Below are 21,358 nucleotides of genomic sequence, written 5' to 3' on the forward strand. Positions count from 1 at the left end.
CGTGAGCTGCTCAGAGCTACGCTACGGAGGCTAATGGGATTTCTTGGTTTTCCCTCATCAAACACATCAAACTTGGTGGCCACGCAAAATCGACAAATCTGGACATTGTGTTGATTTATTACAACTGGTGAAAACTTGGTAAACTTTCACAGTGTCTCCTCAAAGGCACTGACAGTTTTGAACTATAGTATCATATCTTGCATATACATTTTCATCACTTCGCACCCAGTCAACTACATTTATGTGGCACTGACCTGTCAAACTCATCCACACATTTATACAGCACTTTCCTTTTTACATTATATAAAGCTTTTTTCTTTTACACACTCTTTGACGCTTCAAGTTTTGCATTTTATTGGGGGTTCAGGATTTCATGTTGAACGAGAACACTCCAACATGTGGACTGCAGGAGCCAGTGACCAAACCACCACCAACCCGCTGTGTCCTCTCTGAGTCACAGCCGCCCACGGTTTCTACATGAAGTCCATTTACTGGTATCAGAAGATTTGGGAAATTGTAAAATTTGGCAAATCCTGTAATACTACCAGTATTGGAAATGTATGTTTCTGTTTTTTCAATTGGAAGTGTATGATGTCTTTATCATCTTCTACCCCCAAATTCAGACACAAACCGTGGTGGTGTTGTAACCCGACCAAGTCAGGACCTCAGAGTTTATGAAAGTTTAAATCCTTTTGATTTGTGTTTCTGTACATTCAGATAAAAACTTCTCTGATGTTGTTTTTTTACTGGTTTGTGGGTCATTTGCTTCACACTAAAAAGGATTACTCGCCATCCAGGCCTCATTTGCTTCCAGAGACGAGGAGGCTTTAGGGTCCCAACTATAACCTCAAGTATCCCCAAGACGAGAGCCAGTGAACCCAGTGGGAACAAAGCAGACAAATCCCAGGCTTAGAGCTCTCCACATAAAACAAACCCTCGTTTTTTTTTTTTTTTTCCTCCAGCGGACAGACCAGTGGCGCACCAGTGGCGTAATCCTGGTAAACCATAAGCTCAGGATGGGTTTGCTTCCAGGCATCAAGGCAGCACTAAATCTCTCCCACCACTCACTGTCACCAGCTGGGGAGTCGTCGTCTATACGTTCAACGCTTCCCGTCACAAACGGGGCAGTTAAAATGTGCATTCATTCGCCGTCTCTTTTTGCCCACACAGAAATATAATTACCCACCAGCCCTGCAATAGCAACACAAGAGCAGCCAATCGCTCCATTTAGCCTCCACACTCTACTTTTAACCTCTTTGTGCTGCGCTGTGAGAAGCCGCCAGCGTGTTTGTACTGTAACGCTAAAGTGAAAAACTCCATTATCACTCCCCATGATGCCTTCTTACTTTTCCCAGTTACTCCCAGCAACCGGGCCGTCAGTCACACATTGAGTGGCAGGAAGGAGCTTTTTTTAATCCGTTTGTGCAGCTAAGGAAAGGAGGGAGAAGGGGTCTATATGTGCGTCTGCCATCGTGGCCACACAAGGTCAAATAATGTCCCCGAAGTCGCTCATTACGTTCGAGATTTAACTGCCTTTTATTGACTCTGATAAAAGTCGAGGCTCTCAGGGACAAAATCTGTCACTTCATCATGTTGTAAAGCTCTTTGTCGCTTGTCTGTTCCCACTCACGATGTATAGCTGTAGATTTGAATACCCAGCTGAACAATTGACCTTTTGAGGGAGTTGTTTTTCAATTTGGTGCCAATCTTTGACACCGTCCAATTAGGTTTGGAAAGACTTTCAGCTGCTGGAAAAGGTCAGTGATTATTTGCACCCCCATGAGAAGCATGAATTTAGATGAACCCAAGAGAAAACATTTGGTTTATGGAGGAATGAAATGTTTAAAATGTTTAAAATTCAAGCAATAGAAGTAAAGTGAAACTCTCTCCACCACAGAAACAGTTTCATGTAGCCTAATCCTATAGTGCAGCCCTGATGTAATTATGAACAATCCTGAACATGTGGAGGCCATTTTTCCATCTGCTTAACTATGTAAATAATTATAATGAATTTAAGAGATATTTTGATATAATACGGGAAACCTGGTATCAGATTTGCTCTATCAGCCGGAAGATCTTAATAACTAGCAGACCCCCGTATATAACGCACACGATTTAGTTGCATTATAGACTTGAAACCTTGATGATTGTGTAACTCGTGACTGTCACTGCCCACATACACACACATGTAGGCTACAGGCAGTTAGAGTTAGCCTACTATTACTGCACAACTTGCAGTTAGCATACTGGGGACATAGAGTAGAGTAAAACTTTATTCATCCCTGCAGAGAAATTCAGATGTCAGAGAGCTCATTGCAACGAAAAAACACAAAGCAAAACAAACAAAACAAAAAACAGATAACAGTCACACTTCCAGATTCATCCAAATTAGCACAACCTAACACAGCTAAAGACAGCACAGGGACATAGCATAAAATAAGTTAAAATAAATTAACGTGCAGATGTAAAGTTTAAAATCATGCATGTGTGTTAGTGGATTCAGATGACTGTGTGTGCATGTGTTAGCTTGGAGCTGTCCATGCTAAACTGCTAACTACAGCTAGTTGCTACTAATGTAATTGCACCTTTGCTCATCAATCACATTGTTAACTTACCATATCATATCTTCGTTTGAAACAGTGATATATATTACATTTTATGAATAAAAAAGCTTGTTTGGATTATAGACTCTATATTAAAGATTTGGATGAGTTCCCTCCATTTTACCTGTTGGTCACATGATCCGAACTGCCAAGCAGGAAGTGAGAGCATCCAATAGGATTTAAAGGGCAGGGGGGTATGAAGAGTGTAGGCTACCATGTTACCTGGACTGGGGGGGCGGGTGGGGGGAATGGGACAAACTTTGGAAGTAAAAGTCTCTTTAATGCATATTGTCCGTTTTATTGTGACCTACAGTAAGAGTCTCCCAAGCATCTTTTGGAACAAACTGTTTCATTAATCTCAATACCTATTATTTTAGGGGTTTTTTTTGTTTGTTTATGCTATAGGAATTGTGGCAGCTGTGGAAAAAGAAAGTGAGTTCTGACTTTAAACTCAGGATTCTGAGAAAGAAATGCTGACTTTCTATTTTTTGTTTTAAAAAAAAATCTCCTAGACCGTCTCTGGAGCTCTCTTTTCTTAAAAAAAAAAAAAAAAAAAAAAAATCCCAGCATTCTGAGTTTAAAGTCAGAATTCTGAGAAAAAAGTCAGAACTCACTTCTTTTTTTTTTCTACAGCGGCCCTCATCCTAATGCTACATAACCATGTCTGGACACTGTAAATAATGTCATGTGGGTAAAGCCATCTTTGGGCACCAAACAGATAGCTACACATATTCCCTCTGCAGTAAAATAATTTTATATTTACTCATCTTTCATCTAACTCTATGTGTAGGCACAGGCACTAATAAAAGAATCCTTTCTTATATAAAAACACTTTCTTCTTCTTCTGAATTTTCCATCTTCCCCTTCTTCTCCAAACCAGAGGAGGAGGAAGAAAAGAGAAGTAGTGGAGCCTCGGTTCAGCCCAGAAAACAAAGTGGTTTTTCACCCTCAAAGGACTCAGCGGGATGAGTAAGATGGAATATAACAACCCATTCATCAGTCACAAATCTGTAATGAGTGAGCGAGAGTGATTTACAATGAAGATGAGATCATGATGAGCGGGAACAAATGGTGGCGATTTGTAAAAAGGGAAAGGGAAGTGGGAAGGCTGCCGTAGCTGCACTGACATTAAATCCAGCTCCTGCTGTGATGTCATCTGCTCGGTTTTATTTATCTACGTTTCTAGAAGTGAAACTTCTAATCTGCACTTTCTACTTCTGGAGAAGCTGAAACAGTCCCAGTCAAAGTGACGGCACAAGAAGAAGAAGAAGAGCCAATCATGTGCTTTCACTTCCAAGCTCCTCTCCAGCCAAAGTCATTAAGCTTTTAACAGCTGGTTCCAGATGTTTACTTGTTGTTTCTCCAGAGTGGAACACTGATTCGAACCACAAGTTTTCAGGTGCTGATTGGAAAAGTGGACCGGTTCTGGTTCAACGGGCGGATCGGAGAAGAACCGGAACTAATGTTATCTAGTGTTTAACAGTGTGTATAAGGCTGTAATGATGCTTACAGTTTGGGTCATCTACAACCTGCTTTATGATCTCCCATAACCCCTGAATGCACCATGGACATACTGATTTATAACACCTGGTGAATTCATTTGTTATATGTCACCTTGTGTTTTATGAATCTGTTCTGCAAATGTACTCATACCATACTGCATGCCATATAATATGTCATAAAGCTTTAATAGCTAAGCAGTGCAAGAATCAGATGATAGTTCATATGAGTTCATCTCATCTTTCATTTAACTGAAATACCAACTTCAGACATTTTTGGAAGAGCTTTACATACACTCAAATGTGCATTAATGGGTTTGTATTGTGACTTATTCTTTTATAAACACTTTACTTCCTGGGTGATAAAGATAACCTGACATGTTCTCTGCAGCAGCAGTTTTCAAAGTGGGGTCTGGGGATCCACAGGGTCTTTGATGGGGTCCCTGGTTTTCCTCAGCAAAAAGGGAAAGTCACTTATTTTCACTATAGGTCCATGCATAAGTTACATATTTTAGGTTTCATGGATTTTCGGTTAGGTAAAGGTAAAACTCCTATCAGATTATCTCCATGCTCTAATTTGACTACTCTACCGTCCCTGCAGCCACTGTAAAAGATACTGAGGTTGTGCTTTTAGCGCATGCATCAAAAACTGATCTTCAACTCTCCAGATGTTGAGTATCCAGATTTTTTTTTTTTTTTTACAGATCAGACATCCCAGTTCTTCCACCTGCTTCCTCCATGAGCCTTGCAGTGATTCAGCCTCGGTGACAAAACGCTCTGAAACGACTCCAGCTCATGAGTCCAGACACATGGTCAGAGGGCGGCTGCATGACACGCTCCTGCAAATCACATCCTGTGCGCTCATCTGTTCGCACTAATATTTTTACTGAGCACCACGGTGATGTCCTACATCCTGTTTTTAAGCATTTAAAGCCCACATGTTAAGAAACAGAAGAAAGAAATTATACAGTGGCAACAGCACCAACAACACAGCCACCGGCCTGTTCTCAACGTAAATGTGACTTCATATGAAATCATAATAACTTCTCCCCTCAGAGGCACCACAAGTCTTTCTGTTTGTGAAGAAGACTGACCACTTTTTAGTCTGAGCACAGTTGGAAAACCCCGGGCAGCGAATGTTCCCAGTGACCCTCACAAAAGCTTCTGTTCATACAGCGGCGGCACACAGCGGTTAACTGGGCGGCTGGAAACATCAAAAAGGCGCAGGACTCTCCAGTTTGAGTGCGTGAGCGTCAAGAGACGGTTGTCCAGTCTTTTAGTCAGTGGATCAGAGAGCGAGAGAGAGAGACACTGACTCAACACTGCCCTCTACTGTCGAGCCTCTGTCCTACACTGAGTTTAAAACCAACCTGACTCTGAAATAAATGAAAGAAAGCTGAACAAGACAAAACACATCACCTTCAATTCAACAGTTTCTCATTTATTTAAATAGTTTTTTTGCAGAGTCTGTTGCCACACACAGGTGCAACAAACCACAATGAAAAAAAAAACTAAGTCTGGATCTGACAGAAATGAATATTCAAGATCAGTGTTTTTTGAGTTCACCTCGAGTCCGTTTACGTTCATTATTAAAACAAGAAAACATCCCATCAGATTATAAACAGCCAGTAAAACTCAGTATGTAATGGTGTTAAAAGGTAACACATTATCTATGGGCAATCTCATGTCCTGGTTTTTCTCTGTACAGTATGTTTCCTAAGAAGAATCAGGTAATTTGGTACCAACTATAAATAAAACAGAGACAATGACCTTAATACACAGACGCTACATAGAAATAATACCACTATTCTCTATAATGACTGGAAAACCTGTCACTAATCCATTTAAACCCATGTAAATAAACTGTACTGTCAATATATGTCCATGCAGAGCAGATCCACTGTTCACTAGGAAATTGGGAGCATTAATTGGACGTGTATCGGTTGATCGCTGCCCCACATTTAACTACCATCAGTACCAAATTACACAGTCGTCTTCAGGAACATCTTACAGAGGTGAATCAGTTCTTTATCAGGACATTAGCTCCTAAAACCCACGATGTAGCTCTTTTCCAGTCCATTTTCTTTGCCTGCTTCACTGTTGTGACTGGTTATACTGGTGTAACTGGTTATTTTGAAGGCTCATCCTCCATTGTTTTATTTTCAACGAGCGTTGACACAGCGAGCAGCAGGCAGCAGACTCATCACACAACAAGTCCTGTGAGGTCGTCGTCTTGTTTCTCGTGCAGCAGATCTTCAGAGTTTCTGAGCCCGGCTTCTGTTCTGTGGTGATGGGCCAGTGTGTGTGTGTGTGTGTGTGTGTGAAGTGTGTGTGGACCTGCAACCTCAACAATGTGTGACAGTGTCAACACAAATAACCACTGTGCCTCTTTCTCCTTCCTCCTCTTCCTCCTCCTCCTCCTCTGTGCTCAGGAGTGGGCAGCGTGGAGCCGCAGTCAGTGGCTTTCTGTCTTTCCTTTGCCTTTGTGTTGCTTTTTATCTGCAGAGAATTTAAAAAAACAAAACATGAAACACAAGTTAAAGTAGTAGTATTAGTAGTAAAGTAGTAAGTTTTTTTTTAATGCAGCTAAGACACAACAGATTCACCCTGCAGATAATGAGTGTGCTGTTCACAGTTTATGTTGAGGATAAATTCAGGGAAGGAGTGGCGTGTTTGAAGCTCCCACCTGCAGCCTGAGTGTCAGCTAAACATTTTCTTTAGTTTAGAGAAGAAGCCTCCCTCCTCCTTCTGCTCCTGCTGCTGCTTCTCCTGCCCCTCCTCTGAGCCGGAGCTCTTTGCACCAGAGGCTGAGGAGGTGGAGGTGCTGCTGCTGCTGCTGCTGCTGCTGCTGCTGCTGCCGCCCCCTCCTGGACACAGACACACACTGCATCAGCTCAAATACTAATATACTACCCTCAATGGTAACTTTCTTGCCTTAACTTTCTAAAACTTAATAAAGTGACATGTTAACAGCCCTACAGTAGGACTTAAAACAGCTTTTAGCCGTGCAGGATATTCCACAACGCGTGCTGCACACTGATGATGCAGTAACGATTTTCAACCGATCAGTAGTTTGCATCGTTTTCATGTCAACTTTTAGTTTAGTACCTCTTTACCTGTTTTGGAAGCAGAAAAGGCAGAACCAAAAAGGGCGAGTAGGGCCGAGTCAAATCGAGTCGAGCTGGTGCCACATAGTGGAAACGCGGCATAATAATAAACAACTGATGAGAGCAGAGGGACTGGCTGACTGTCTGTCTGACTATGTGTGTGTGTGCAGACTACTATACAGTGGAGGAGTGTGTGGACTGAACGGTGGAGTTGAACTGTGGCTCTGACCTGCAGAAGGATTCACACCGTTGACGGTTCCCTGCACGTCCGTCTCCTCCTCGGCAAAACTCAGCAGCAGAGAGCGCTGCTTCCTAGTCAGCTTCCTGCAGCACGAACACACCAGATATACTGAGTCATGAGAAAGTCTTCACAGAAACAGTGGTAAACACGTCATTACTGTTAAATATATAAGAGTTTAGATCAGCTGTCAGGTTAAAGTGTTGAAAATAAAAACGCTTCTACTCGTGTTTTGTCGTTTTGTCTTACTTTGGCACTCTGATCTTGATGTGAACGTAGTGATCTCCGTAGCTGTAGCTGTTCATCCTGCGAATGCCTTTCCCCTGCAGCCGGATCACCTGGTCGGCCTGGCAACCTGCAGGAATCTGAAAACACACACGCACACCAGACAGAGACAAGAGGAGGATGTTACAACCACTGCTGTCATTGATAAAAGAAAATATAGAAAGAAGCTCCCCCTGGTGGCTGAACACTGAACAGCTGCTGGTCGCTGCTTCATTACGTAAAGTAGAAACCTACAATTCAGTCCTCATCTACGAGCACAACTCCTGCAGTGATCTGCTCTGGTCTTTAGAAATCAAACTGTTTTATTAACATTAACATTTTTCCTCAGCCACTCTGCCTCCATTTATTTTCCTTCTATCCATTTGCTTTTTGTCTGAACATTTAATATATCCATTGTTGTGCAGATGACGCTCACTGACTCTTCTTTTTGCAACCGTGTGATGTTTTCCAGATATTCTCCACTTTTATTAATTTACCTACATCCTCCTTGATATGTCTTGTCTTAATTGGATTATTAACTCTAATCTCATTATTCTAACTTTCTATAAAAGGACATTGGTGTTTACTGACCTTCACTGACTGATCCGTCTAAAAGTTGATACATGGTAGTCTTGCACCTTGATGAATGAAGTTGTGTTACTCACCAGCATACTGATGGGCTGGTAGAGGCCCTGTGCCGTTGCCGTGCCGCCCAGGATCGCCTGAGCTATGGAAACCGGCACATCAGAGTGGATGTCGAATCCGTTGCGCCTGAACACCGGACTCCTCTGGACCTGGACGGAGACGTTTAAAAACATATCACATCAGACACTCTTAATCCTTCACTACTGCTTAAAATAATGTGTTTAAATGTTATTTGTTTGGACAGTATCGACTTACTCTGAATGTAATGAGGATTTCTTTTGTGCCGACTGACATGCGTACTGTCTGATTGTCTTCCACCCCTGTAAGAAAATATCATTATTTTCCCTCAGTGTGTTTGTCTGGAACTTGCAAAGCAGAGAACAAACATTCACAACTTTTATCAACTTTTGTCATATCTAAAGATAAAAAAACCTACCAGCAGGAACGGGCACCGTCACCGTCTGCCTCTTCTTGGTCTGACCGGAGCCGCGGCACAGAGCGCAGGGCGTGATGATGATGGATCCCTTCCCACCGCACCGCCGACAGGTGGAGCGCATCATGAAGGGACCAGTGTTGATCGACTCCTGCAGGGGGCAACAACCACAACGATACACTGTGAAGCGGTGATTTTGGATGGGGAAAAAAGCGTCAATATGAATATAACTGCTTTTTTTGCTATGCTAAATCATTTTTTCCTCCTAAATCCATGTTTTTCCTTGCGTTTTTGTCTTTGTTGATTTGGAAACAGTCCCGAGCTCGACAGTCGACTAGTAAGGTCTACCCAGGAAGCTAGAGTGAACAGAGGTACGTGATAAAAAACACACGTTAACACTGCTCTCTCATATTAACAGAGTTATACACACTCAGGGTTGTGTGGTAAGGAACTGGTGGATGTTGCAAAGCATGTGTAGTGATGTTTTGAGCATTATATAGAGGCCAAAGTCGCAGTTAGAAGAACTGCCCCCATTACTCCACTGTTTAGCTGCAGTGTAGCACAGCTGGCAGGAGGAGAGCTAGGTCTGGTTTGCACATATTTTTCTCAGATTTTTTTCCTATGGTCGCATTCGGGGACCTAGAGCTGTAGAGCGTTACCTAGAAAATGACCGGAATTTACTGCCCTTTTTTTTGTTTTTGTTTTTTTTGTCCTGTCTGTTTTGTTTTATCTGCCTTGTTGATGTTACTTGTTATACAGTTTTGTCATTAGTCCTTTTTGTCAGGCATTACTTTTTACTTCTGTAAAAAACATGGAAACGTAACTGTCGACTGTTAATTTCTTTGTTATGTGATCAGTTTCCTAATAAACATATTTGAAACAGAAAATGACTGGAATTCTCCTTTAAGAGCTCCCATCACTGACTGTGTTTACATGCACTTCAGTACCCCGATTTTAATCGGGTTTTTTAAGTACCCCGTTTTTGTGTTTGAGCATGTAAACACCATTTCCTGATTCCAGAAATCGGGATAAGCTCAAAGAGATAAACAACTGATGAGAGCAGAGGGACTGGCTGACTGTCTGTCTGTCTATGTGTGTGTGTGCAGACTACAGAGGAGGAGTGTGTGGACTGAACAGTGGAGTTGAACTGTGGCTCTGACCTGCAGAAGGATTCACACCGTTGACTGTTCCCTGCACGTCCGTCTCCTCCTCGGCAAAATGCTGGTCTCATTTATGAAATCTAACAATTGTGGCAGTTGCATTAGTTTGTTTGAATTAAAAGTGAAGCTTCATGTGTGTATTGGAGGAGCAGCGCTGCCTGGAGGCTCTGTCGCCTAACGTGTGTACAGAAATCACCACTTTTACATAAATAAATGCATGTTTTACAATGAACCGATCAGTCTGCATTAAATTTTCTTTTCTTTTAGTAAGTTATATAACATGGTAGCATTTTTAATTTGTAAATTTTCTGACCTATATATTTCCTGGTAGTTGCGCTTCCTGTTGTAAACAACACGCAGTAATCAGAAACCGGGATACTGTATTTATCATGTACACAGGGATACTGAATAACCGGGTTTCTCTAAGTTCATGTAAACACCATACCCCGAATTTGATCAAAAAACGGGGTACTTAAAAAACCCGATTAAAACCGGCGTACTGAAGTGCATGTAAACACAGTCACTATAGTCACTACTAGTTTCTATGAAAGCTGCTCCAGTGAGTCAAGTACAGTACACCTGAGTAACAGCGCATTTTATCATCAGAAACAGTTACAGTGTTATGACAGGGGAAAGAGTAACTTTTTTTGATGACTCGTTACTGAAAAAAGCTGCACCGTTAGTGACACCACAGTGACATAAAAGCCCACCCCACCCCCCACACTCACCATGCCGGTGCCGTTGCAGTAGTGACACTGTGACACCTTGGTTCCCGGCTCGCTGCCCTTCCCATCGCAGCGTGGGCAGACGTCGTCCATGTTCACACTCAGCTCCTTGTTGGCACCCTTCGCTGCTTCTGCAAACGTGAGCTCCATCACAAACTGGAGAGAGAGAGAGAGAGAGGACGTTGATTTACCTGAACCAACAACCAACAGGTTTAAGGTTTAAACATCGGCGCAGCGAGCTCTGACCTCAGGCCGCTGCTCGAACATGTTGTGGAGGTCTCCGAAGCCCATTCCTCCCGTGAACTCTCCAAAGATCTTCCTGAACAGCTCCTCGGGGTCGATGCTCGCCCCCCCGGCTCGGTAGTACTGCTGCTGGCCCGCGCCGGCCCGGCTGGCGTCGAAGCCCGCCGCCCCGTACGTGTCATACTGCTTCCTCTTCACCTCGTCGCTCAGCACCTGAACACGGGGAGACGAAGCAAAAGCTGTGAGTTCTTACTGAGGATCTGATGATGCTGCTTTTACTTTATTTTATTGTATTTTATATTTATACCTCGTAAGCTTCAGCTAGTTTAGCAAACTTCTCTTTGGCCTCTGGGTCATCTGGGTTTGTGTCGGGGTGGTACTTCTTTGCCAACTGGTGAGAGACAATTAAACATTCATGATGAAGATGAAGGACAAAAGGGATAGTTCAACAGTTTGGCAAATTGGCCCATTGACATAATCCCTATAGTCATAGCAGTAGGTTCATTGTCTTTAATTGTCGGTGCAAGATATTTTTAGAACAGCAGAGCAGAGCCCTGAGCTGCTCAGAGCTACGCTACAGAGGCTAACGGGATTTCTTGGTTTCCCTCATCAAACTCATCAAATACACAATCCAACAACTCCAAAATGCAAAAGTTGTGACCTGCACATTCACCACGCTATGAGATAATAACAGAACTTTAAGAGACAGAGTTGTTTTAGAGGTAAATTCATGCAAAACCGCTGATGCGCGTTGCCTTCAGGGACAGTTTTTCAGCAAGCAGTCTCTGCGTTTACCTCTAAAACAACTCTGTCTGGTAACGTTCTGTTATTATCTCATAGCGTGGTGAATGTGCAGGTCACAACTTGTCCACCAGAGCGTTTTGGAGTTGTTGGATTGTGTATTTGATGAGTTTGATGAGGGAAACCAATAAATACCGTTAGCCTCTGTAGCGTAGCTCTGAGCAGCTCGCGGCTCTGCTCCGCCGTTCTAAAAACAGCTTGCACCGACAATTAAAGGTAACAAACCTACTGCTATGACTATAGGGATTATGGCAATGGGCCAATTTGCCAAAATGTTGAACTATCCCTTTAAGTGGAAGGCTTGCTGCTTTATCACATTTAACAACACTGTTTCCGTCACTATTTTAAATTAATTATTCAGTTTGAAGTGCAGCTCTGACCTGGTAATAAGACTTTTTGATGTCCTTCTGTGAGGCAGAGCGGGCAACACCCAGGACCTCATAGAAGTCCTGCTTGTTTGTCGAGCGGCTGCTGGTGTGGAAAGAGTGGCAGGAGGTGACGTGTGGGAATCGAACCGCTGCAGAGAAGCATAAATAAAAATGCTGCAGATTCATAGTAGACAACCGTGAAATTACACACACTGTTTCATCACCAGGTCTCTAACAAATAGTCTCTGTACTGAGACCAAATCTGGATTACATGATCCCAGAGAAGACACAGTTTCAGCTCCAAGAAACTTTACTGCAAGTAGTAATTTAGAGTAGTAGAAATTAATGCATTGCATTCATGATTTGTGTTTGTTTTGTTTTGTGATGAACTTCCTCTGATGTAGGAAGTGACGCTATGCACAGGGCTATTTGAACGACCGTGCGGTGCCTTAAAGTAGACGTTGTTTAGTTGTTTTGCTAAGAATATGGATTTTGTTTAGTTTGAAGAACGATTCATTGCACCCATGCATGCTTCAATTTATGTTGATCGGCTTCTATCTTTGAGTTTAAGTTTATTTGGTCAATTTTAGAACAACTCATCATGTGTTATAAATAATGCATTGAATGGTCAGTAAAACATGGAACAAAAAGGCATAGGCTGAAGAGAAGCCATGGCTTATTGTGCCTACCCTACATCAAGTTACAGGATAAGGATTAAAAAGAAAAACTAAAAAGGCAAGGCAAAACCGGACAGAATACATACTATGGCTTATATTTCTCCAATATGTCATGTTATAGCCCAATATTTGTCCAATTTTATTTGGGTTTGGGTGGGAAGAGAAAGGTCAAATAGATTTCACTGTTTCATTCACATATCCAGCTCAAAGGACCCAGAACATCTCATATCCAAGAGAGAGGATAAAGCTTCTTGTTTGTTTACATTTTGAAAATGCATAAATATAATGGTTAAACAGCTTTGCAAATGATCAAATGATCCCCTTTTTTGAGTTTGAGTTTGAGTTTAAGTTTATTTGGTCAATTTAGAACAACTCATGTGTTAAATAATAATAAATAATGCATTGAATGGTCAGTAAAACTTAGAACAAAAAGGCATATGCTGAAGCCATGGCTTGCCTACCCTACATCGAGTTACAGGATAAGGATTAAAAAGAAAAACTAAAAAGGCAAGGCAAAACCGGACAGAATACATACTATGGCTTATATTTCTCCAATATGTCATGATGTTATAGCCCAATATTTGTCCAATTTTATTTGGGTTTGGGTGGGAAGAGAAAGGTCAAATAGATTTCAGTTTCATTCACATATCCAGCTCAAAGGACCCAGAACATCTCATATCCCAGAGAGGGTAAAGCTTCTTTACAATAGACTTTACATGTTTGTTTACATTTTGAAAATGCACAAAAATAAAGTTAAGCAGCTTTGCAAATGATACATTTTAACAATTTATAAGCTACTTTCAGTTTACTAGGTGTTCCTAATAAAGTGGGTGTGTTAGTCCCGACGTAAACATAAACGCGTGACCGTGGAAAGGCACCGTAGATATGGCTGTGACAGGGTGAACAGGTTGTTTAGTTACTGATGCTGCAACAACACAGACAGTTACATCACTGCGTCGTCACATCATCAACCAGCCACAGCATTAACTTTGACTGCCTATGCATTGTAAAATTAACTTTTTCATCACATATTGGAGGTGTTTCAGCTCTGAACAGACTGTCGGCGTCCTATAAAAAGTGTCAGAGGGCTGCTGACGTTATAAAAACTTTGACAGAGCCGCTAACAGACGGTCGGTGAGTCGGTTAGCTGCTCCCTCACCTGTCAGTCTCAATGTCACGGCGGCTCCGGGGCTCCAGGGGACCGGACCGGCCGCCGCCTCTCCCCGGGGAACCCGCGGTGCCGTGGCCGGAAAACCCCGCGCATGTCCGGCCGAGGCTGTGAGGAAACGACCGCTGCGGTGTCCCGGAGCAGCTGATGTTGCTAACCAGCGTGTAGTCAGCCGGGCAGCGGAGGACGCCATTTTCGCGTCACTACCGGTGACGGAGCGGATCTGCGCATGTCCGGAAGTTCAAAAAATTTACCAAATTAAAAGTCGCATTAATGTTGTGATGCAATAAAACGAACCGCGTTTTTCCACATTTACATTTACGTTTTACATACAGTATTACCTAATATATATAAAATATATCAATTACATAAGTGTAAAGATATAAAACTGACCCAATCAACAGTTAAATTAGAACAACAACTAGCCTACTACTACTTCTACTACTACTACTAATAATAATAATAATATCATACAATTATTTCATAATATGCCATACAATTATCTCATAAGTATGTGTCTATATGCTCTCTAGTGAAACTATACAAGTTATTAAGGTGATTTTTAATTAACTTTCAATTACACAAAAAGTGTATAACATATTTTCTTGACATGATAAAAATCTCCCCTTGCACCTCCTATAAGCAGGTCAAAAGGTATCAAGTATGTGCCTACTGTATATGCTCTCTAGTGAAACTATACAAGTTATTAAGGTGATTTTTAATTACCTTTCAGTTACACAAAAAGTGAATTTAACATATTTTCTTGACATGATAAAAATCTCCCCTTGCACCTCCTATAAGCAGGTCAAAAGGTATCAAGTACAGACTTATTTGTTTAGTTCAATTTAGAAAATTGTTTTTCATCTCTCATCTTCTTTTTATAACATGAGTCCATGCGGCTTGGATACAGAAATAACCCGCAGACATATTTGTGACTCAGCTGCAGCTTTTTTTGGGATGATTTTCAGTTGGAATGTAATCTGATTTAACTTTAACAGACTTTACAGTTGGTCTGGTTGGTCCGCTGCCATGAACCGCACTGTGCAGAAACAGCAGGTGGCGTCACTGAGCTGTGACTGACAGACACTGCAGCTCATTGCATTTGATGGATTCAGCTGGGAAACTGTGCAGTTGATAAGCACTTATGGAAAGGACAAAAAACAAAACAAAAAAAAGTACTCCAAGGGTCAGTTGGTTCACTGGAGCCGTGAGACTCTAATCTAACCATCTCAAAGCTGTGATGGGACATTGACCTTTGTGTCCTAGGGCGAGGGTTCAGAGGTCACTGAAAGGGTGTTGGGTCGAGAACAATGTTCCTCTGCATTAGTCAGGTGTCAGGACGTGTTTTGTACGGCTCTGTGATTGAAAAGCTCTTTATGGAAGGAAAAAATATTGCTTTTTTTTGCACCAAAATGCAACAACAGTCCATGTGCAAAAAAGTAAAGTAAGAAAACATCATTAAAATGCATTTAAAGCAGATATCAGCTTCACGGCCGTTTCGGCTAATGCTGCGTTCAAGGCAGGCTTTTGAAACCGTAAGTTACAGCTTCAAGTCACAACTACGACTTGGTAGCGTTCCAGGTAACCCGTAGCTCGTGTTTTTACCATCCTGTTGTCTGTGAAAGTTCCCTATAACGGCCACTCGTAACTTCCGACCCGTGAACTCGTACCAGATCGAACTGGTATGACTTCACAGGAAGGAAAAACACAAAGTACGAGTTTCTTTGAACGCACCATGAGTTAGCAGCCCCCGCCCTTGTCAGGCATCAATTGGTCCTCGTGCTACGTCACCACATTCACGCGCATCCCTTGGCTGCACACACAGCCCTTCATGCCGTTCTCTCTCCTCATTGGATAACACTTGTATCCCACAAGGAAAATTTTCTCCTCGGGTTACAGCAGAGCAGAGTGACGGAGAGACTCGTGTTTAGGCTGAAATACTTCATGTAAGTGATTGCTGACGGAAAATAGGACTATTTAGGACTTATATTAACAAAAACATTCCACTGATATCTGCTTTAATGGAGTAAAAAAAACACAGTTATAATTTACCTCCATTAGTGCAGAGTGTAAAATAAGTTTAAACACAGTGTCAATGCAATTTTGAAAAGTAATAACACAACAATCCTACACTTATTCCTCTCATATTTACTCAACCAGACAAAGCGGGGAGAGAGACTGGGCTCTCGCTGATGTGACGGGAGGAGGACGATGGTGTGTGACAGACAAAAGCAGCTCAGGAGGGATCAGGACTTTCATGTCTCCGGTTATGTCAGGGTTTTTACGAGGGCCGACACGCTGAATGGATGTCAGCGTGTGTGACCTGATGAAAGAGAAGCTCACGCTCCCTTTCAGTTCTCCTCCCCGCCGTCTCTCTCTCTCATTCCCCGCCATCTCCATGGCGACCTGCAAAACAGCATCCCAGCTGCGTTAATATGTGTGTGTATGAGAGTGAGTGAATGAGTGTGGAACATATTACTACCAATGGAGGCTGATATTTGCCACTCGATAATGTAAATATTAAAGGATTAATAGGAGGAGAAAAGGATTCTTATATCTACTCCCAAAACTCTGTAGATACAGTGTAATGTTGTGTATTTGGAACAGGTCAAACATGCTAATAATAAAAATAATCTTACTCTATATTTACCCTTTACCCGCACATCACACCATCAGTTTAATATGTCCTATAGAGGTCCTATGTTTTGGAATGGACTACCCCCTTCGCTAAGATCCGTATCTTCCTGTCCACTCTTTCAAAAGCAGCTAAAACCTACATCTTAACTTCTCTTGAATTTCCCGCTCTCTCTATATCCCACATCCTTACTCTGTCTTTTTATGATTTCAATTAATGAATTTTTTGTACCTTATTTCTATTGTCTCTATTTGTTACTGATCACTTTGTTCTTTATCTCTCCATTTTTGCTCATTTTTGCTCATTTTGCTCATATAACGTTAATTTTGTATGCACTTTATCTCCTTTTTTTTCTATGTTTATTTGTTAGCCATAGAAATGTGTCTTGTTGTAATTTGTGATAGGGGTGGAACTTATGTACAAGCCAATCAGCGTTGTTCCCTCCGTGCACCATTGAATATAAATGTGTGCTAAATAAATAAACCTGAACCTAAATTATGGGTTTTCAGGTCACACGTTCTGGATATTTGGACTCATCACATGTGACTATGTCTGAGCTGCTGCTGCTGCTGCTTCTCCTCTTTTTTAATCTGTGCAGCTGAGGAGCTGAAGTCCGAGGTCAAGTCATCAGATCAGTGGGAGGTGGGGCAGCGGTGTCAATCTTCACTCTGCTACTTATCCTATATACGCCTGCCTGTATCATTCTCCACACACACAGACACACACATACAAGCTGTCATGAAGTGCTGGGTTTCAGCCTGTGGTTGTAATCAGTGTGTTGGAGTTATGAGCGGTGGTTAATGGAGCTCCAGTCCATCCATGCATCAGCCACGCTGCCAAAAAACCTGAGCACGGCCACTTCGTACCTCAGAGCCAAAACACAGACGTATGAAGGACGACAACACCACTGACCTAGATGTTACTACGATGCAGCTGCTGCACCCTCAACTACTCAACTCAAACCTTTCTTTCCCCTCCAACCGGTCGAGGTGGTGATCATGAGGTCGACCCCGCGGCGACCTCCTCCTCATCTTCACTTTTTCATTTTTTTTTGTGCATCTCAGATAAACATCAGAGACAGAAACAGGAAGACGGTGATGATGACACATGATGGAGCAGAGTCGCAGCCTCTCCAACATAATAATCAGTTGTTGTTCTGCTGCTTCTTCATGTGTGTGTGTGTGTGTGTGTGTGTGTGTGTGTGTGTGTGTGTGTGTGTGTGTGTGTGTGTGTGTGTGTGTGTGTGTGTGTGCATGTCCAGGGAGTGAAGTCACAGCCGGAGGAGGAAGCTGCTGCTGAGCATGTCGCATTCATCTCTCAGAGACACACACACAGCTGCTGATGGTATGACTCCGGGGCAGAGCGAGGATCAAGCAGAAGACAAACCATGTCCAGCCTGACGCCCCACACACACACACACACACACACACACACACACACACACACACACACACACACACACACACACACCCCTCTGTTGTGGAGATGATGCGGCTGTTATGGTTACAGTCTGTGCTACTGAGTTACTGAATGGCCTCGCAGTGTCTGCTGTGTTTGGGTGTGTGCTCCCCATACCGTCCATCCCATAGTGAGCGGCGAGTCTCCACTTGGATACGACACAAAGAGAAAAAAACACCTCTGAGTGTTTTTTTTATCTCCTTATGATGATGATGACACACGAGAGGATTAAAAACCATTTCTTATAGTTTGAGGAGAAACTTCTTCATTTTTTGAAACTCGTTCTGTGTTTTGATCCCAATCCAGTGCGAAATCTAATTAAATTTCCTGAAAAACCTGCAACATAAAATGTAAATTTGCATCTTACAACTCAGATGTTTAATACCCAAATTGAAAAAGCAGGTGGATTGAAATTCACTCTGTGTTTTCTTTCTCCCTTTTTCTTCAGTGCACTTACTTTTTTCAGTTTTCTCCAGCATTTAAGATTATTCCAGATACAGAAACGTGCTGCAAGTAAACACCAAAGACAAGATGTGTTTCCAGGGGGACACAAAAAAGTGACGGACCTGATGATACATGCATGTGCAGATAATGTTCAGTGCTTTGACCATTAAACGTCTCAGATCACTGAACAAGTGTATCCAGCTGACACTGTTGTCATCTCTGCTATTTGCAGTTCATTTGTGCATTTTGTTGAGTTGTGTTGAGTATTTCCAGCTCATGTGTTGTCAGATTGATGAAGATCTTTCTCATTTTTGATTGCCTGTATGTGTTTTCTTTAGTGGTCGTGCATTGAGCTCTGTGGGCCACCGTACTGATGGAGTCAGTGCAACAGGGTAAACACATCAACACTTAATGACCTCATTAAAATCAGTAGGTCGACAACGTGTTGGCAGATATAAAGGCTTCAATGAGATAAGACAAGCTGGAGTTGTGCATTTTACTCATCATTTCATCTGTTGTTAATGTAAAAATCCTGATTAAACTCTCCTGAGTGACTTTGTAAAGTCATGTTTAACAAACTCTAAATGCTCTTTCTGTCTTATCATTTTTATGTCACTGTGGATTACACGCTTCCTTTCACTCTGTCCGCGTTGCCAGAAAAGTTGAACATCCTCCCAAATGCTCGTAGGTGGTCTCCTCCTCCTCCTCCATCAGTAGATAACACGTTGACTGAATATGAGTCCGTCTCCCTCGGGGAGGACTTGGATTTCAGCCGTCTGTCCGTCCCTTAATCACATCATTGTCATGCTTAAGCTGAGCATAAAATGCCAATCAAACAGTGATGAGCTCATGTGTTGAGTCATATCATCGAATTACAGGACGAGAGGAGCCAGAGCAGACGTGCTGTGAAGAATCGGGGCTTATGTACATTATGCATGGCTCAGGGCTGCTGCTGCTGCTGCTGCTGCTGCTGCTGCTGCTGCTGCTGCTGCTGCTGCTGCTGCTGCTGCTCGGACTGATTCAGAGTCTGTGTGTGTGTGTGTGTGTGTCTGGAACAACAGGAAACTAGTGGTGGTGTCAGAGAAGGCCGAGGGTTTGAGAAAGTCCCTGTTTTTCACTCAGGACAATGGCTGTTTGGTCATTTTTCTATTTACAGTGAAATTACAGTGGAGTCCTGACACAGAATTGATAATTATATATTTGGTTGAATTGCACAGTCCAGACGTTTTCTAAGTTTCATTCAAAGTCATCGGATCGTCGTGGACTTGGAACTGTGAAGCTGGAGAGAAGCTCCGGATTTTGATTATATTGATTATTCAGACTCGCAGACCTTTATACTGAATTTTAGTGGATTAAATGTTCAAACATATTTTCCATCCAAATGGCTAAACTGCTCATCTGTGAAGGGTCAGAGCCAATCAGAGAGAGAACTCACACAGGCAAGGAGAACAAGGAGAACATGCAAACTGCACACAGAAAGTGTTCAAACCCAAAAAGCTTCTTTCTGCCAGGTGACAGTGCTAACCAAAGTGCCACAGTCATCACATTCTTCAACAGCAGACCACATGAGTACAATGTGAACTCTTTATTTGTATAGATGATTTAGATCAAGGGGTGTCAAACTTTTTAGTTCAGGGGCCACAAACAGCACAATTTGATCTCAAGTGGGCCAGACCAGTAAAATAATAGCATGATAGCCTATAAATTAAAATAACTTTGAATTTTTTTTAAAACTTTTTTAATACATTATTAATATGTTTACAATTAATCAACTATCATTTTACAAACATATTATGAACAACTTGAAATTTCTTGATAAAAATATGTGCGATTTCAAATTTTCACTCTTTACAAATTCATCCTGAGGGCCGGATTGGACCCTTTGCCAGGCCGGTTTTGGCCCACGGGCCGCATGTTTCACACCCCTCATTTAGATGATTTGTATGGATGGGAAGTGCTGGTTTTGCTGTTTCAGTGTATTGTTTTGTATTGTTATTACTGTTGCTGGGTTGTTGTATCTGTTGCTGTTGTTGGCGTTTCTTTTTGTCAAACAAGTGTGATCATGTGAAAAATAATTTCCCCTTGGGGACAATAAAAGTCAAAGTCACCCAACAACAATCATTTTTTTTCCCATTTTGGTCCAATTGGCCTGGATGAAGAGATGCAACCTGCTGATGGAGGATAAACAGTTCATGGGAAAACTATACATGCAGCTAAGAGGGAGCTGACCTTGCTTTTAGCCAAGGAGCATCACATGAAACTCTTTCAGTGACGACTATGTTGAAGTTTCTGTCTCTGCTGAGAGAAAACACACTTTAATATGCACATCTACAAATACACACATTTCATAATCAGTTGGTTTTAAGGGAACAAAATGAATTCTTCACCTCGAGGCTGCAAAGTGTGTCAAAGGTTGTTTTAACACTTTCCGATCTGGACGGTTTGTGTCCCTTCAACACTTCACTTCACTCCTGTGTGAGTGTGAACAGTGAAAACAATCTCAGCTTTGCTCTTCTCTTCCACTACGTCCGCTGTTGAAGTTGAACAAACTGCAGTGGGGAGCTGCTGCAGATTGGTGTATAGTAAATGAAAATAGATTATATAACCGCTGTGGTTACTCCTCTTGCTCCTTCTTCAGCATATTCCCTGAGCGCAGGCAGCCCCGGAGAAAGGCGGCCTTTGTTTGGACAGAAGTCACTAATCTGCGCAGTCAACAGACAAGAGGGTTTCTTTGCCCCTGCGGTTCTGTGGCAGCAGCCCTGTTTGGGCGATGGCTGCCATGGGGCTGCTCGTAAATGTCTCTGTGGTTTCCTCTAATTCCCTTCTTCCCTAAAGTCCAGGCCAGTGTGTGTGTGTGTGTGTGTGTGCTTGTAACTGATGGATATCTGCT

General features: G+C 42.3%; 1 protein-coding gene across 4 annotated transcripts; it reads right to left on the reverse strand.

The window, feature by feature from the left end:
* Positions 1–5,524: 5,524 nt before the first annotated feature.
* Positions 5,525–14,127, reverse strand: LOC310995603 (dnaJ homolog subfamily A member 3, mitochondrial-like; the record flags this gene model as incomplete). 4 transcript variants are annotated; one of them, XM_083984701.1, is made up of 12 exons in its annotated part: positions 5,525–6,601; positions 6,789–6,969; positions 7,439–7,533; positions 7,697–7,812; positions 8,377–8,505; positions 8,612–8,676; positions 8,793–8,940; positions 10,678–10,830; positions 10,921–11,130; positions 11,225–11,308; positions 12,099–12,235; positions 13,923–14,127. In XM_083984701.1, 11 exons carry the CDS (start codon positions 14,122–14,124, stop codon positions 6,803–6,805), a joined length of 1,506 nt encoding a protein of 501 aa, XP_083840827.1. In that variant the 3' UTR covers positions 5,525–6,601; positions 6,789–6,802. The 4 variants fall into 4 exon arrangements, with proteins under 4 accessions (XP_083840827.1, XP_083840826.1, XP_083840824.1 ...); XM_083984700.1 differs by having other exon boundaries at positions 6,789–6,966; positions 7,427–7,533; XM_083984698.1 differs by having other exon boundaries at positions 6,789–6,966; positions 13,923–14,124.
* Positions 14,128–21,358: the final 7,231 nt, after the last annotated feature.

The sequence above is a fragment of the Trachurus trachurus genome (genome assembly GCF_905171665.1).
Source record: "Trachurus trachurus genome assembly, chromosome: 1".
In the NCBI taxonomy this organism is placed as follows: domain Eukaryota; kingdom Metazoa; phylum Chordata; class Actinopteri; order Carangiformes; family Carangidae; genus Trachurus; species Trachurus trachurus.